The following is an 18,660-nucleotide window of genomic DNA, read 5'->3' on the forward strand; positions in this document are numbered from 1 at the left end:
ACCCCATACATGTTTTCCATATCTTGTAATTTGATTGATTTAGCAACTCAATGCCGAGTCCACTAACCCTTCCACTCATATCCATATTCAAAGTACCGATTGAACTTCTTCACCAAGGAAATCTAAACAAGCACCTACTACCACCCTTGTGGCTTTGATACCATATAGAGAAAGACGGATTTCACAACACCGGAAAATCCTCTTCTCAAATAGTGAAACCAAAGTTTACACTAGCCCAAGAACAATAACCAAAAGAGAAGAAGAACAATCACCACAAGATGTAACCTAATGTATATGATAGAAGATCATATTACAAGACAAGAACAAAAAAGAAGAATAAAGCTTCAAAACCAAGCTTGCACACAAGAGAGCTTCAATTGAGCTAAGTAGTGGAGAATCTCTACAAAAGTGAAGCAATGAGAATTAGGCTTAGTCAAGGAAAGTAAAGAGAATATAGCTTAGGTAAGTGATAGTGGGTATGAGAACGTGGTGTCTTTAATGCTTAGGGAAGTAGTGGGTTTGGAGTTCCAAGTAAATGTTTGAATTTGAAATAGGTAGTGGGAAAAGATGGAGCAAACATGTGTGGCTCACACATGTGCAAGCTAGGCAAAAAGACCAACATGCCCATGGACAGAAAAGTACATATTTGCCCTCATTACAACACCCAAAATAAAAATAAAATAAAGCTACCCAAAAAATACACTTTAAAATTTAACAGTTCCACCTTTGATTGATCAGGAACATTCACTCAAAGTGGGCCCCATCTTTGATTCGATCCAGACCGTTCACTCAACAGGCCTTGCTTTGAAATAAGCGAGAAATAAACATATTCCGCGGACTTTGGAAATTCAGCTACAATTTGAAGGACGGAAATACTCCAAACATTTCCAATTTATTTCAGAACCATGGTTTTAAATTTCAACTGAAATCCGAAAATTTGGACTGAAATTTCTGTAAATTCGGTCCCAAATTTCGATTAAATGCCATTTTTTATTAAAAAAATTTGTTACAAAATTTCGGAATTTCGGTCCGAAATTTCGAGCAAAATACCTCATTTCGGATTTCGATGGGGTCCGAAATCGGTACCGAAACCGAAATTTAAAACCTTGTTCAGGACACAACGCCACGGAGAAGAAAATCATTTTTATGGCTTTTGCACACGATGCCACCCGTCTTTATCACCTACAGGGCTCAGAGTAGTGTTTGTTTCGTAGCTGGAACTGGGTTTGCTTTCTTACTACTCTCTCTATGTTTTCACTTTGCAGAGGTCTCTCTCTCTGTTCCACTCCCTTGTTTTTTCTGACTACTTAAATGAGATGGGAACCGAAAAGCCAAAATCTAGTGGGGTGTGGCCCACTGTTAAGCCCTTCGTTAATGGCGGAGCTGCTGGAATGCTCGCCACTTGCGTTGTCCAACCAGTTGATATGATCAAGGTATTTCAATCTTTTCCATGAAATTTTATGCTTTCTAGTTTCTAGTCCTTGATGGGTTTTCGAGAGAGTATTGAATTGGGATTGATTTCCTTGTTTCTTTTGTCTGTCTTTCATCTTTCGGGTGGAATGCAACTGGGTCAGGGTTCGGCTCTACAAGTTGCCCGGACCATGTATCGTGAAGAGGGTCGTCGCGCCTTTTATATTGACCTGTCTATGAATCATGGCCTTAGAGGTTTCGAATCTGGTTTTTTGTTAGGTACCTAACCAATATGCCAAGCTCTAGGGCTGATGGGACGCTCTAGGTTAGCCCTTTAAACATGTCCCTACCAGGCTGGCTCTCTCATACCTAGGCAGGCCCCCCCCACCCACGACCATAACATTCCTCCAAGCTTCCATATCCGCCGTCCTCCGTGGCCACTATGGGACGGCCTTCACTTTGGCCTTTTTTCCAGTAGCCCTTTTCACAGGTCTCGCCCCTTACGTAGCGGCTCACTTAGTGGCAACATCACTCTGGCTTTTTAGTAAGTAGCCATCTCCACATGTCGCCCCTTCTGTGACTTGAATACGAGATGCAGTGGCTGCTATTTGCTATGATACAAGTGCCTAACCGATACACCAAAAGCTCGATAGGCCCTTTAAACTTGTCGTATACCTGGCTAGGTCCCACGTAGTCCAATACTTAGTCCAATACTGAGTTGGAAGCAGTTTTTGAACACTTATCTTCTAATTTAATGTGAGTTAAACTGAAATGAAGAAATCAGTTAAACTTTTTGGTTACCCTAGTCAACCACCCGGATACCTTGCCTAGGGTTTCACATTTTCTCTGCAGCCCTTTAAATATTCAGATATGCCCCATATATCTTTTATGAAGTCTCTTGTCGTTTCCAAGCTCTAGCTCGTCAGGTTCCTAAAGATGAGACACCTGTGGAGCTAAGTTACAAGTATCTTTTTCAGGAATTTCCCGGCAAGGGGAAATCTCGGGACATAATAATTTTTTTCATTTTTCGGGCTCATATCGGGGAAAAAACAATAAAAATAAAATTATTTCAAAATACATAAATTAAAAAAAATATAAATATAAAATATTGTGATATTATCGCTTTAAATGAAAAGAGCGTTATATTTATTAAATTCCTGGGCTTATTTTGGATTTTTGTCGTTTTATCAAAATGTCGCAATAAAATCACTATACCCAAAAAATGGGGTAGGGTTCAGGTTGATTCCAATTCACTTTTTAGCAAAAGCTCAACCCAACCTGACCCAAGCTGCACCCCTAGTTACAATCACCGCATGTCCGGTGCTCTTTTTGCCATGGAAGATTTTGCTTGTTATTCTCTTCACACCTATTTTTGCTTCTTTGCACTTCCCTCCCATCTTCATCCACCCTGCTGAGCTGTTACAAGTGTGGTTTACATTTTAGGAAGAAATGCCTTTGCCCGAAGCTATTATAACCACAGTCACTGCATTTTTAATCTCCCTGCAACGACGGTCTTTTCCCCCATCCGTTGCACTGGTCGCTGCATTTCCAATACTCTCCCAAACTCGGCGAAACAAAGGTGATTATAGAGAATTACCATACATTGTTTTCAGGTACATTATTTGAAGTATCATTTAAATAGGCGCATCCGTCCGTTTGGGTTGGTAGAGCTCTCATCTATGACTGCCTACGCTCATAGAAAACAACGTTAGAAGGGCCCCCGGAGGGGGGCTCCGGGTGCACGCTCCGACGCTCAAGTCAGAAATCGGCATCAACAGTATCTAAGCAATACTAATTCATGAAAAAAGAGAGCGTTTATGGGGTGGGGGAAGATGCGACTGAACTTGGTCTTCCCAAGTTGCCTACGTACCCCTTTTTTTTTAGGATCAAGTCAGACGTAGTTCCATTTGAATGTGGGGGTCCTCTTTTTATAGATTTAGAGTCCTCGGTAGCTTAGGAAGCTTACCTTTCTTGGAGTCTTTCCTTATTGGAAGACTTTCCCATGGAATGGGTTTCCATGTTTATCTTGGAGATCTTTATGGTCTCCTTATAGAACGTGATTTCCAAGTTTAGTTGTGCTTTAAGGAAGGTTGCCGTATAGGACTCTTTCTTATTTGGAGACGTTGCTAAACCGGAGAAGTGGAAAATCTTTCTTGCCCTCTTTTCATAAGAGGCAAGTTATATTTCCTATCATGGGTGGTGCCACGTGTCGCTTATCTAAGGGAGGTGCCGATTTTACCCCCAACGAGACTGGTCGTCAGCCCATTCAAGTTTGAAGTCTACTCTCCACTTCCAACAAGAGAACTTTTCTTATACTGTGTCTAAACTGTGAGTGTACTCTTCATTAGGATCACTCGGAGACGAATCTTGGGCGAGAAATCTTTGAGAAAATGATTAAATGAATATTGGTTTCCAGAAAACTTAAGATCCGCACTAATCACTGTTTGATAGCGGTTTTCTGATCATGAATTCATGAGCACGCTGGTTGTCGCCGTTCTGATCCTCTGAAGCTCCTGGAACACAAGACACACGCCCTCCGGCCTTCTCCTCACTTCACGCTTCAAGGCAATGGGTGCCATCCCATGTTCTTACATTTCTATCGAATAAACTTTTGGTAGTTAGTTTCAAAAGAAACTCATATATGGTTTGTAATATCTTTGGCCAACAGATCATGACTGTTGATCTTTGCAAAGGCCACTAAAGGTTAGGATTATTCCCAACATAAACTACATTTTTCTAGAGCAGGGTCTGTCAGCTGGATTGCTCAGGTAAGCTACATATACAAGTGCACGACTTGGATCGTTCAGGTGAGGCATCTTTGCACTAACCATAAATTTATGAGAATTTCATGGTATGGTGCATATCAATGTTCTTTTTCTTGTAAACATTGTATGGGCAGTTTTGTTAAATACTTGAAAGGTTGGTAAATAAGTTAGTTCCTGGTTTCATGGAGGAGCTTTCTTGTTATCTTGTACCGTCATTGGGAATTCTTTTTGAAAGTGAGCACTAAGCACATTTCATATTGAGGGAATTTCTTGGATGAATAGATGATTTTCCTTGTCGGACCTAAGCTCTTGTTTTTTTCTTTCATCATCATGTCTAGTCATTGATATTTCTCCTGTGGTTATTAATCCTACATGATGTTTACTTGTGTACAGTGAAGCTACAGTATGACAGAGGGTGGTTATTTTTTTCTTTTTTTTTTGATGGGTAAGCTGGGGTTTAGCGGGGACCCCTACCGATATATTAGATAATGAGAAAGATGATACAGTAAAAGCACAAAAACAACCCTAACTCGGAACATGCGAGAGAGGGTGGTTATTCTGTAGTGTAGTTTAGATATTTTCTTTTGTTGCAGATTCCACATTTGGTTTCTACACTTGCCAGATCCCAAAATTAAGGGCCAATAATCGGTTGGGGCCCTCACCATCAGTTCTCACAATCTGAAACGAACAGGGCCTTAGTCCTGTTCGTTTCAGATTGTGACAACCGATTGTGAGTGCCAAACCAATTAGTTTTGTTCTCACAATCGGTGGTGATAATCTTAAACGAATGGGCCTTTAGTGTTTCTTTATTTCTCTAAATTCAAACTTTGTTTGTGTCTGTGAACTGGTTGTGTTTCCTTCCTTTTCTTCCTCAATCCTCAGAGTATATTTTTCCATTGAAATTATGTTAATGAAATCCTACTCTTACACTGAATGTTTGGATTGAGCTACCTTTTGGAGTCCAAATTTTCAGCAGATGTGTTTCCTTCGCCCTTTGGTTCCCGTGCTTTGAAAGTATCCTGTATAGAATGATTTAAGGCATTTGTCTATATTTTTGTAAACACGAATTTATTTTGCAGGTGCCCTAGATTTATCTAATGGATGCCCGTTTCCTTCGGATGAAGATTTAATCTTTGGTGTTCCTTCTGTCATTTATTACGTGCAAACATGTTTCAAATTTCTTAACGTTACAATTCCAATGATATCATTTCTTTAGGAGCCAGTAACAATGACCTGTATGATGATTAGAATTTTGACAAACAAAGCAATTGCCGCCAATGGTGGGAAACCACTGCCTCTATATCAAAAAGCCCTTTGTGGGCTGACAGCTGGCGCAATTGGAGCATGTGTCGGAACTCCCGCAGATTTAGCACTTATTCGTATGCAAGCCGATGTCACATTACCTCCTGAACAACGCCGGAACTACAAAAATGTGTTCCATGCACTGTATCGTATTGTTTCTGATGAAGGGGTTCTGGCACTCTGGAAAGGTGCCATTAAATATGGGCATGCTAGCTTCTTATGATCAAAGTGTTGAATTTTTCAAAGAGAAAGGTTTTGATGAAACTAGTACAGTAGTGGGTAAGATACTCAACGATTACTCTGGGTTTATATCTTTCTATACACGAAAAAGTTTGAATACTTAGATTTCATGCTAATACTCTCTCGTTTTAATCAAGCTATATTTATTTGTGGAAAATTTGGATCTTTGTCATTTAGGTGTAAGGTAACGTGTTCATTTTGAGACGACTAGCACATACACTGGACATGGTAGGATTCCATGCAACCTATCCCAGTTCAGTTCATAGATTACAATATGACTAATGGTTACCTATTAGTTTCATATATACAATTCAATGTGTGTTCCCTCTCCAACTGGCCTTAAGTTCTATTCCGATATCCTTTTTTGTGTTGTTCCACTTTACAATTGTCATGCAGTTATTCATGGTTAACATTTATTTCTGTAAACAAGAACAATGAAGTGATGTTGAACACTGCGATGAACATTTGTTGTTGGTAATCAATAGCCTAATTAATCTATAGTTCCAAACGTGCTGGTATTGATTTATCTTTGAAATTAACGTAGGGAAAGGTGTCATTTTGGGAGGCTACATGCAAGCTCTGGAGTGAGCTCTTATTGCTTTTCATGGTGATGAACATATTGAGTGAATGCTATGTATGTCAGTGGGTGTCAGTGGGGATTATTTTTAACGAATATTTTATGGAAACATGAATATTGAAATATGTTATGACTTATGCAATCAGTTCATCTGGAATTGGGAGGCTGAAGGGTTCAGGACTTTGGAAACTTGGAAAGAAATATAGCAAAGTCGACTTTCTGAAATGGTAATTGTTCATTTGCTTCTAAGGTTGTAATCATGACTTGGTAATTTGGTCCTTCTATAGTGTGTAGTGAAGAAGTGTCTCCACTAGAAAGTGAATTTGTAAGTCTCGATTTGGTTGGTGAACTTTTTCTTCAATGCTCCCATATTTTATAATTTCGCCTTCGAGAATTTGTAGATATTTTTTTTAGAGGTAACAAAATTTTATAAAAGGGAACGAGCTGAACCCCAAAGTTACATAATTCTCAAAAGATAAGAATACATCCGAATAGTTAACTCCCGACGTTGGATAGGATAATTCGTGTAGAAGCAATTTCTACCCCTTCCTTCACCAAAGCATCAGCATGCATGTTCACAGATAAGAATTTGTAGATTTCTCACTGCACTTCTGTTGCATGTGTTGATTTCCTTTTATTGCTTTTCAATCCCATTGAAATTTTCCATCTATCAGTGGTGGATTATCTTTTTGTCCAATTTGTCTGAAAGGACCTGTAAAGATAAGTGCTTAATTCATAAGATTGGCCCATGTAACAAGAGGTCGGCATCAAATTTTGAATAATATTTAAAGGGACTGAAAACCCTTAGTTTGTCCAGATTGAGTTTGAGGGGGAGTAGTATTCCAACTCAAGCAACTGAGAACTTTAATTTGTCTAGGTTTAGTTATAGTATTTCCTGTTGTAGCGGAGAGGATGTGCGGCCACACAAGGTTAGATTGAATTAAAAATGAAGACATCCGTGAAAAGGTGGGGGTGGCACCAATTGAGGAGAAGATGAGAGAGCACTGCTTAAGATGGTTTGGGCATATCCAACGTAGGCCTTTGGATGCTCCGGTGAGAAGAAGTGACTCGTGCCAAGTTGATGGAGTAAAAAGAGGTAGGGGCAGACCGAAAACAACTTGGGTAGAAACAGTGAGGAAAGACTTCAGGGCTAGGAACATAACAGAGAACATGACCTTGGATAGGATAGAATGGAAGAAAATGATCCATGTAGACGAACTCAACTAGTGTCATGAATAGACTTGGTCAATTTGAGCCGAGTAGATCCTTTCACCTTCTCCATGAAAATTTTCTAAAGGATTCATTAGCTGACCTCAACTATTTTGGGACAAAGGCTTAGTTGAGTTGAGTTGAGGTGGTCTCCGTTCCACATTTGCTTTTAGAAAATTCATACAAACATGATGTTGCCATTAAGAGAGCCTGCAACATTAGCTAATTGTGTTTATCATGCTTACTAATTTGACAGTGATTGCCAGTTAATGTAAATGTCAACCATTCTTCATCCTCAACTTATCATCCCAGCATACCGTAAATGCAAGGTTTATGGGGCGAATAATTGCTCGTCTTACTTAAATGACGGTGCTTTTCCAACGTTGAATTTACCATCTCTATATGTTATTTTGATGTATTCAAGAAGAAAATTTTTAAGGAAAGCAAAGGAAAGTTGGTACCTCACTGTATACGCTAGGGTGTCATACATTAAGCTTGGTTTGATTTTAATCACCTCTTTTTTGTTGCAGGGGCCAGTGTTGTTTCAGGATTCTGTGCAGCAGCTTGCAGTTTACCCTTTGATTATGTTAAAACCCAAATACAGAAAATGCAGCCCAATGCCGCGGGGGAATATCCGTATGCGGGCTCTCTAAACTGTGTCGTGAAAACAATGAAAACGGGAGGGCCCTTGAAATTCTACACTGGATTCCCTGTTTATTGTGTTAGGATTGCGCCCCATGTCACGGTAAACACACTTTTTTTAAAAAAATTTCTCTGTTCTCTTGATAACCTGCATCATTCAGCTTGCTTCCTGTTTTTCGATTTGACTGGGTTGTTGTGCAGCTGACATGGATATTCTTGAACCAAATTGAGAAGTTGGAGCAATCTTTTGGGTTGTAGAGTTATAACCAAGAAATCTTCTCCACCGGAGTTGAGCTTTAACCATTACAGTAAGATTTTTTGTTATGCAGTGTAGTTGATGCTGGTTTTGGCAACTTGATTGCCTTCAATTTCTTTTTCTTTCTTTCTTTTTTTTTTTTTTTGCGGAAGAAAAACGACCGAGATAGTTCATCACAGGCTAAAGAAATGAAAGATAACAAGATAATAAGAGAATGGCGTCCCTAGCTCCAGAATATCCACTCATAGGGCGGGCCAACTTGTCTGCTTTGCTATTTTCTGATCTCCTAATATGTTGGAATATAATGGGGCGACCTTTTACGTGGTCCAAAACTTCTATAGCGTTGCCAGATCACATTGATCCTCCAAGAGTATCTAGCCCACTGTCGTCATCTAATGAATCACCTTGATTCTCCAGGTCTAAGTCTCATGTCTCAACTAGGTGAATCTCAGTGAAAAACCTGCACATCCGCATCTTTCGCATTAGTTATAACTATCGGTCCATAATAAGCTTTCTTTGTGATCTCGTTCGAAGTACGGAAAATACCTCTTAGTCCACAGCTTGAAAAACCACTTGGACTTGTCGGTCTGATGGTCTTCAATTTCTTTAAAAGATTTTTACGCGATTTTGTGGTATATGATAAGAGGAAGAGACTTGAGAGTGTAAGAGTGGGGAGGATAAAAAAGATCCTGAAAAACAAGAAAAAAAAACCAATTTGAAGTAGAGTTTTATCTTTTTTTTCACTGTTTTTAGGGATTTCTCATGCTCTCTCCTTACTCTCTCCACACCTTCCCTCTCCCCCTCCCCCTCCCCCTCAGTTACCATCTCACAATTGGGATGACAACGAATATTCCATCTGAATAGTTTTTCATGGTTGCCAAACATGCCTTTAGAACAAATTTAAAAGAATGTAGCGATGCTTTCATCTGTGGTATGGGAGAGAAGAAAATGTAGTCATGACTCTCAGAAGTTCTAAGTCGGTTCAGCTGTGAGGAAGAAACAATGATGAGTTGTTATTTACAGTTCCTTTTTTATATTCACACCCCGTTTAGCATTCTCTGATTGTCATCTTGTTTTGCTGCAAATTTTAATAGGCAAAAAAAAAAAAGGATTTCAAAATAAAGAGGGACAATAAAGATCTCACTTGCAAAATTGAAGAATGCAAATGTACACCCTAAACACATCCAATAACATGTTTTTTCATAATGCTTGATCAACTGTCTATAATAATCCGATGAGGGTGGGACCAAGGGCAATAGGTCGAACTTGTATTAGCCAGGCCAATAATATTCATGGACCCAATCGCCATACATAAGGTGTAAACGAGCCGAGCCGAGCCCTCGGCTCGCGAGCCTTATCGAGCTCGGGTTATATTAAGTTCACACCCCTCATCTTCCCTGGATAGCCCTATCTAGTGTAATTTGACTACTCTTTTTACACTATGGGGGTGGTCCAAGTAACAAATGGGGTTCCAAAAAAGAAGTGACATATTTTGCCTCCTCCTTTCACTCTTGGACAACCCTTTTAGTGTATATATTAATATGTAATATATATATACACATGGGTCCCACAAAAAAATGTGGGACCCATGTGTTTGGGCCCTCAAGCTCATATAAGATATATGAGCTTCAAGCTCACAATCATATTCCTCATATATATATATATTACATATTAATATATACACTCATAGGCTTCAAGCTCACCAACAGTTTCTCATATATATATTAAATTCTTAACGAGCCGAGCCTGGCCTAGCTCGGGCTTGGCTCGGCTCGTTAAGGATTCGAGCCGAGCTCGAGCGAGCTCATGAGCCCGAGCCAAAATTGACACCCTTAGCCATATATGAGAGCATTAATTACATTTCCAGTAAAACTAACAGAAAATGCATGGTTAGAGGAATGCTTCAATGCGCGACCTCATTGAAATCGGTCATGAGCTGAAAATCATCTCCATAGAATGATCCTAGTCCTCCGATCTGTAGACGTTAAAAGTGGACAGCACGGTATGGAAACCTCTACAGATTGGAAGGTTAGGATCATCTTGTGGAAATGATTTTTGGCCCCGGCCTATATAAGTTGGGTCCCAGCAAATGAATGGCTTAGATTGTTCAATAATGTGGGTCAAGATGGGGTTTCCCTTGTTAAACTCCCAAATTCATTCCTGATAGCGCATGAAGACGAGCATGTCATGCAGTTAAACTTAACAGTAAAAGATGATAGAAATACAGAGCACGTCATTCATTTAGAATTACAGAAAGAGATCGACATGAAATAAACAATCAGCCAAGTGTGGCGGTGAATTAGTGTATTAAGTGGGAGTGCCAAACAAAATTATATTCAAAGCTTCAATACCTGTGAAAGATTCATCATATTGAAGGAAATAAGATTATTCCCTGTTGACAGAACGTCTGTTGGATTTTCGGAGGATCTAACAGAAGTGGTCAATAAAATGAATCTATAAGTATAGCAAATTTTCTCTCCGCGGCACTAAAAAATCGATTAAGATCAACATTACTAAAAATCAGCCACGAATTTTACTGCACGACAAAAAAATAAGAAAATTTTTACGGTCCTAAGTGGGGCCCGCCTAGGCCTGGACTAGGTGGAACCTAACCTGGTATGGGACAGGTTTAAAGGGCCTTGCCTAACGCATTCCATCAGCTCTTGTGCTTTTGGCATATTGGTAAGGTACCTAATAAAAATCACATGATTATAAAGAAACTATCAAAGCAAAAAAAAAGAAGGGAAAAATACACTTAGACCCCCTGTGGTTTCTGACACATTCAACTTAACCCCTAATGTTTAAAAAGTTACAAGTAGACTCCTTGTGGTTTCAATTTCTGTAAGGTAGACTCCCTCAATTGAGGGTTCATCCACATATTGAAGGGTTAGGATGATCCTATGGATTTTTTGGGCACATCCTATTTATGTCAGTGCCCATCAAATGAACGCTTTGGATCATCCAAACAATGTGGCCCCGCTGTGTTTTTGGTAGTGTTTGGATTTGGGTATAGGTTTGGATGATAGTGTTTCAAAAGATGGGGCCTACCTTATACAAATTGAAACCGAAGGAGGTCTACTTGTGACTTTTTAAAACGGAGAGCGGGGGAGTAAATTGAATGTGTCAGAAACCACAGGGGGTCTAAGTGTATTTCCCCCCGGATGACGAGGGGGTGGCATGGGAATGAAATGGGGGCGAATATATCGTTTCCTTGATATGTCTACTTTGGTCAGATTAAGCGCTTTTTACTCCAGAGTCGGTGTTCTCTTTCGTTTCTCCATTGTTCTTTTTTCTAGGGTATGTATGCACGCTCTATCTAGTTTCATGTTTAATTTTTCTCCTTTCTTTCTAAATCCTATCTCTGCTACATAGCTTCTACAAATGACACTAACGAAAACCCTAAATCATTGCCACCATCTCCATATCTCCTCTTATGGCAAAAACCCCTTCGATTCTTCCCTCTCATTTCTCAACGCAAACAAACTCGATGACCCAATAAGCGAGCTCAACGCCCGTATCAGATCACTCTGCCAAAAACCCACTTGCCATTTTGCCCAAGCAATTTCTATCTTCGACCGCGCGCTTAGTTCCGGTCTCACCCCCCGTATTTCAACCTGTAATTTTCTCATTGACACACTTGTGAAATCGAGGGAATATGATTTAGCTCTGTCATCATATAAAACCATGACCCAGATGGGAATTCGTCCTAATTTTCGCACATTGAACGTGTTAAACGATTGTTTCTTAAACACCCAGAAGTCCGAATTCGCATTTGGAATCATTGGATTGATGTTAAAACATGGCTATCATGTTAGCATTTTTCTTTTCAATCTTGTCTTGAAAGGGCTGTGTAGAGGTCGCGAGGTCCAAAAGGCGATGGACCTCTTTTGTGAGATGAAGAAAAATGAAATTTTTCCTGATATTGTTACTTATAATACTCTCTTAAATGGGCTTTGTAAGGTGAAGAGGTTGAAAGAGGCATTAGATTTAAGGGTAAAGATGGAAGAGGTGAATTGTTTACCCAATGTGGTTACTTATACCGTGCTGATAGATGGTCTATGTAAGGATGGTAGAGTAGATGAAGCAATGGGTTTGTTGAATGAGTTGTATGGTAAAGGTCTAAATGCCGATGTTTTCGTTTATAGTTCTCTTATAAGTGGTTTTTGTAGCAGGGGAATGATTGATAAGGGTATGGAACTCTTCCATGAGATGTCTAAGAAGGGAATTACCCCCAATGTAGTTACTTACACTAGTTTGGTACACGGGCTTTTCAAGATGGGGCAATGGGAACAGGCCATGGAGATTTTCAATGCAATGGCGGGATGTGGGCTATGTCCCGATGTTGTTTCATATACTAGTTTGATTGATGGTCTTTGCAAAGATGGAAGGGCAGATCAAGCTTTGAAGCTTTTGGGTGTGATGATAGAGAAGGGTCAAGACCCGAGCACGGTGACATATAATGTTTTGATTAATGGACTATGTAAGGAGGGTTTGATAAGTGATGCCTTTAAATTTTTGGAGAAGATGGTTGAAAGAGGAAAGTCACCCGATGTGGTGACTTACAATACGCTGATAGTGGGACTTTGCAATGTTCAAGAGGTTGACGAGGCAATGGAAATCCTCAACAAAATGCTTGATGGTAAGCGCACCGTCAAGCCGGATGCAATGACTTATAACACTCTGATCCATGGGCTCTGCAAGAAACATCGTTTCAATGATGCCATAAAGCTTCATCGAAGGATGGTGGAAAGAGGGAATGCCAATAATTTGGTAACGTACAACATGCTTATCGATGGATCTTTTAAGATTCGTAATATTGCTAAGGCTTTGGAACTTCATCAAGAAATGCTTGATATGGGGTTCAAACCCAACTGTTTTTCCTATAGTATCATGATTGATGGACTATGTAAAATGAAATTTGTTGATGATGCGGAAAGACTTTTCCGGGAAATGAAAGCTCATGGACTTGGTCCTTCTTTGGTTGATTATAATACATTGCTGGCATCTTTGTGCAAAGGACACAATATGGATCGTGCAATGTCTTTATTTCGTGAAATGAATGATGATAACTGTAAACCTGATGTTATATCATTTAATTCCCTACTTGATGCAACATGCAAAGCAGGAGATCTTAAATCTGCAAAAGAATTGCTTGTAGACATGGTTCAGAGGGGTTTAGTTCCTGATAATGTAACATATTCCATATTAATAACAAAGTTTTCAAAGCTGGGTGAGTTGGATGAAGCGACAAGACTGCTCAAAAGAATGGTTGCTCATGGTTTATCTCCGGATGCTTTCATATACAATTCTCTACTTAATGGTTTTAGTGCAAAGGGTGAAACAGAAGAAGTCATTAGCTTGCTTCATCAAATGGCAGCTAAGGATGTTGCTCTTGATGTGGAAATGATTTCTACAATCTTGGATTGTCTTGGTCTTGATGCCAGATATTCTGAATTTAAGGAGTTTCTTCCAACCTTCTCACAAGAAGCTATGAAAAACACAAGTATCTCATGCCATGAGCTGTTGAGAGAACTCCACAGCTCTCACCCCAGCATTCAGATGCAAGCTGCTTGATTATTCTGTATTATGGATATAAATTTTTGTTGATATCCTATTGATTTCCAATTTTCCATCCATTACTTTTGCAGGTAAGTTGCTCGTCCTACTTCTTCTTTTCAGCTTTTGTGAAAGATAATAACTTTGATGCTGTATTTATTGTTATTTTTTTGAAGGGTGTGCTTTATTTATTATTTTTTTGAATAGCAGAATATCATTAAAAAAACAACTGAGATTAGGGGTGTAAACGAGCCGAGCCGAGCCGAGCCTGGCTAGGCTCGGCTCGGGCTCGAACCAGGCTCGGCTCGGTCAAGCTCGGCCAGGCTCGCGAGCCTTATCGAGCTCGAATTATATTAATTTTACATCCCTCATTTTCCCTGGACAGCCCTATCTAGTGTTTTTTTACTACTCTTTTTACACTAGGGGGGTGGTCCAAGTAACAAATGGGGTTCCAAAAAAGAAGTGACATATTTTGCCTCCCCCTATCACTCCCTAGACAACCCTTTTAGTGTATATATTAATATATAATATATATATTTAAACATATTAAATTCTTAACGAGCCTTAACGAGCCGAGCCGAGCCGAGCCTGGCCTAACTCGGGCTCTACTCGTTAAGCTTAACGAGCCGGCTCGGCTCGGCTCGTTAAGGATTCGAGCCGAGCTCGAGCGAGCTTCCGAGCCCGAGCCAAAATTGACACCCTTAACTGAGATGGTCAATACCGAAGACATAAAAAAAATGAGATAAATAAGAAAAAATGAGCAAAATCAACAATATGTACACCCCTGAAGGAGGCATGAAATAAAAAATGGCAAGGCTATCCCTTTCTACCCCAATCGGGCTAACTTATCAGCGTAGAGTTAGCTGTTCTCCACACAGGCTGGTAAATCACCGGAGCATGTTCTAATCGATCAAAGATCCTATCTAACATATGTGCTAATCTCTACAGGTATGGCTGGCTTCCGCTCACCCACTCAATGCCTTGTAGAAGTGCTCTAACCTCAACCTCGTTTGAATCTGTCATTCCAATTGGATTAGAGAAGGCCCATTTGGTCCGACCCCTCTCATCCCTAAGAATTAAACCCAACTGGCCCTGGGTTGCCTATGTTAGATCCGTCAAATTTGAGCTTTAGCATATCTTGGCCCGGAGGTTCCCAAGATGGATTGTGGACGATGATCTGCTCTCTACTGGCGCATATCTCTTTTCCCCTCTTCCATAAATCGTGGGATGAAATGAATCTAAAGTTAGGATCTTAACCCAAGATATGGTTAGTACTATCTCCTTTGTGTACAAAAAGTTCGAGGATTTTATCAATCCCCTAAGACTGGCATTTCTTTCCTTCCATATCACCCATAAGATAGCCAATAGCAATACTCTCCATAGAATCCTTCCATTTCCCAGCCAATGGGCTGAGAACAACGCCTCTAGTAGCTCAGGCAACCGTAGAGGGAAAACCTAGGTTATCCCAAATGTCATTAGAATCCAGCTGCTGATCTCTCTCGCTAGCCTGCAATGGATAAAGATGTGATCCATGGTCTCTCCTGCGCAATGATCAATAATGATCATTTCATGATTTCTGAGGTGATCCACCGTATGAATCATATTAAGGAGGGCAGTCCAGCTAAGTGCACAAACCCTAGTAGGAGCGAATATACTCCACATTTTAGCTGACTGTGAAGCTAGAGGGCAAGTGTAATATGGTGGTAAAATGACTTGACGCTGAAAGACCCAGATGAGCTCTAGATCCAATCCCTTTTATCTTCTTCAGTCTTTCTTATATAGCAGGCCTCCATATCTCCGTTAACCAGGCTATCCTTTCGATCTCCCTTTCAAAAAAGTTATGTCAAAAATGTATTTTCCACGATATTCTCCCATCTACTCGATCAAAGCAATCTCTGTACTTGTCCTCAGGAAGTTGGGAGAGAAGAAAATCTAGTGGTGGATTTGGAAGTTGGTTGGGTTGTAGACCCGTGAGTTCAAAGTTGCCGTGATAGATCTGGCTGAAAGAATTAGTGCTACTTATCCTTATCATAATGTAATTAAGAATAGTTCTATTTTGTTTCATCTTTAGGTCAGGAGTATACTCTTGACCAATTATACTATGTAAATGCAAGTTGGGACCTCTGGTCCCCAATGAAATTCTCTTAGTATAAATATATTTTGTCAAATTTCAAAAAAAAAGAAGCAATCATGTACAACCGCCTCGTTACCCATAACATTCACTATAATTCTGGGAACAACTCCGCCAGAGATGTCATGCTTTATTTATTTCTCTCATTGGAATAATTGAGTGAATTTAACTACAATATGCCTCTTTCCTGCTATTTCTGGAACATTGTGTTATTATTCTTTGTAAAGTTTGTCATTACATTATAAAGGATTTACTGATGAATTAGGAAATACAACAAGAAATTGGGTGCAGTGGAAAAAAGTTCATCTATGTTCTTGTGTTATATTTTCTGAAAGTAGTCGTTGATCTTTTAGTCCAATGATTCAGTAGCCGGGGAAAATAGAAATGAGACAGTCGGTATGGTTCAAATATTTGATAGAACCAATTATGCTGATGAAACAAGCAATGTCCTCGAGACATAATTTATCAAATTGCCCCGATTGTGGCTGACAATGATCAATTAATAGGGAAAGCAGGTAAATGAATGTGGCAGTTATTTAACTCCAAATTAGTTTACATTTATCTCTTTTATCCTTGAATTAGTTTCTACCTTGTTCTTTAGGTTTACTCTGTACAATAAATAGTCATTATTTTATAAAATTGATACTTTTTTGGTATGTAAGCTGGGATTGAACCTACGGCCTTATAAGATTGATATTTTATTACTGGACTACTAATACCGTAGCTGTTTTTGTGTAGTGTAATCAACAAGAAATCCTTAAATGAATTGAAACTTCTAATTACGGGGGATAGTATTACTTTATAAACTTTACTAGATCTAAATCATATTGATCATAAAGTGTTGGACTGGAAACCATAATGTCGCAATGAAAATCTGCAGTTCTTTTGTTGGTTCTGCAAGTCATATGAGAACCAAATGAAAGTTTTTCCAGGTAACTACTCAATCCATTGGAGTATTTTCACGCAAGATGTTTCCTAGTCTAAAGGTATCTACTGGCGTCATTATTTTAATTGTTGCAAACTGCCATGGTTTTCAGCACTAATATCATTCAAGCCAACTTCTGAGTTTCTACCGTGAGAACTATTATCAATGGATGATTATCAAGAATAGGATAATCTTCAAATAACTTGTGAGAAATTGACTAGGCTGTAGAAAATATGTTTCCAAAGAACCCAAACTAGGACTAACAGTGGGGGCATTGATTGTCTTATGGGTTTTAAGATCTGTACCTCAAAGCCATTTTATCTGAATATTAGTTTTTATATTCTTTGATTCTTATCTTACTCCGTACTAACATTACATTTTCCACAGATGGTAACTATTTTAAGGTGAATCCATGTGGCATGACTCATGATTTAGAGCCATGCAGTTTAGGAAGCCTCTTTGAGCTTGCTTTCCACACGATAGCGAGCTTGGGTTTCAGAGTTGGTGATTCAAAAGTCGGGTGCTCCAAGCCAAATCAAGCCAAAGGAGCGAATAAGAATGAATCTCTTTTTTGTTTTTTGTTTGGGGGCGGGGTCAGTTGCATCATAAAGTTAATAGATTTGATTCATTGTAGATCCAATTGATCTATTGAGAAGATTCCGGGGATCATGAACTTTGCAAAAGCATTAATACAAAGCAATCTAATTGGATCAAGTGCAACCACAGGGTGAAAGCAAGAGGCGCTATTAAGCCCGGCGAAAACTCAACTATTCCATGGCAAAACCAGTACTGATTATAGAGGGTTGAAATGCTCAGGTTTAGAGGTAAGCCTGCTATCTAATTTTTATCTTGTTAGATTGCAAATTCACACAAATTGAACCCAAAGTCCAATCAGATTGCATGCCCAAATTAGCCCAAGAAGTTTGATTTCCATAGAGGATTAGAATGCAAGGCATATTGTACTGGAGAAAGTGATGGTTGCCTGTAATCTCTTCTTTATAATTGCAGTTGAAATAAAAACCTAAAAGTCTCTTTTATTAATAGTGGTTGGATGTCTGCAATCTCTTCTTTATAATTGTAGTTAGAATAGAAATAGAAAAGTCTCTTTTATTATTAGTGGTTGGACAAGTTTTATTGTACAAGGCCTGAGTGGGAGTTGGTGTGTTTGAGAGCTATCTTTCTAAAAGGAAGAGAAAAAGTAAAAGAAACCTTGTATTGGTTGGGCTTTTTGTATTCATTTTAGCATTATCCTTATTTCAACCTTGGAGCATCCTTTTTATGTATGTTGTAATTTATGCTTTCCCAGGATTTAACATGATACATTTTCTGGGTGTATAGATTCCAGCACATTAAAAATCTTTTTTTTTTGGTAAGTAATTTGGGGTTAGGCAGACCCCAACCAGAATATATTAAAGAAAAGGAAGATTACAACCGAAGGTAGGATTTTCCCGAAAAATCCTCCGAGAGAATTACAGAAAGATCAAGAGGAATGAGATTAAGAGGGATCGGGTTCCCTTTACATAAACAGTTACTTTTTGAGAGGTAATCAGCAGCTCTGTTACCCTCTCTCCAAATGTGAGAAAATTTTCAAGATTCCAATCTATTGAGAACGATGAGAAGGTTCTCTAATGCTGGAATTTTTTTCCA

General features: G+C 39.2%; 1 protein-coding gene and 1 pseudogene across 2 annotated transcripts; both read left to right on the forward strand.

Moving 5' to 3' along the window:
* The first annotated feature begins 1,226 nt into the window (after positions 1-1,226).
* Positions 1,227-8,523, forward strand: LOC143846091 (mitochondrial dicarboxylate/tricarboxylate transporter DTC-like; annotated as a pseudogene). The gene is made up of 4 exons (XR_013234648.1): positions 1,227-1,433; positions 5,255-5,756; positions 8,034-8,248; positions 8,347-8,523. The product of XR_013234648.1 is annotated as a mitochondrial dicarboxylate/tricarboxylate transporter DTC-like (transcript).
* A 3,039-nt stretch (positions 8,524-11,562) lies between these two features.
* LOC143845701 (uncharacterized) lies at positions 11,563-18,248 on the forward strand. The gene is made up of 2 exons (XM_077354111.1): positions 11,563-14,049; positions 17,401-18,248. The coding sequence occupies exon 1, from the start codon at positions 11,783-11,785 to the stop codon at positions 13,973-13,975; it is 2,193 nt and encodes a 730-aa protein (XP_077210226.1). The 5' UTR covers positions 11,563-11,782; the 3' UTR covers positions 13,976-14,049; positions 17,401-18,248.
* Positions 18,249-18,660: the final 412 nt, after the last annotated feature.

The sequence above is a fragment of the Tasmannia lanceolata genome, unplaced genomic scaffold (genome assembly GCF_043159265.1).
Source record: "Tasmannia lanceolata isolate RefF3 unplaced genomic scaffold, GAP_Taslan_0.1 ptg000015l, whole genome shotgun sequence".
NCBI classification, from domain to species: Eukaryota; Viridiplantae; Streptophyta; class Magnoliopsida; order Canellales; family Winteraceae; genus Tasmannia; species Tasmannia lanceolata.

Coding starts and splice junctions, on each gene's coding strand:
- LOC143845701 (XM_077354111.1), top strand. CDS start 11,783: ATGACACTAACGAAAACCCTAAATCATTGCCACCATCTCCATATCTCC.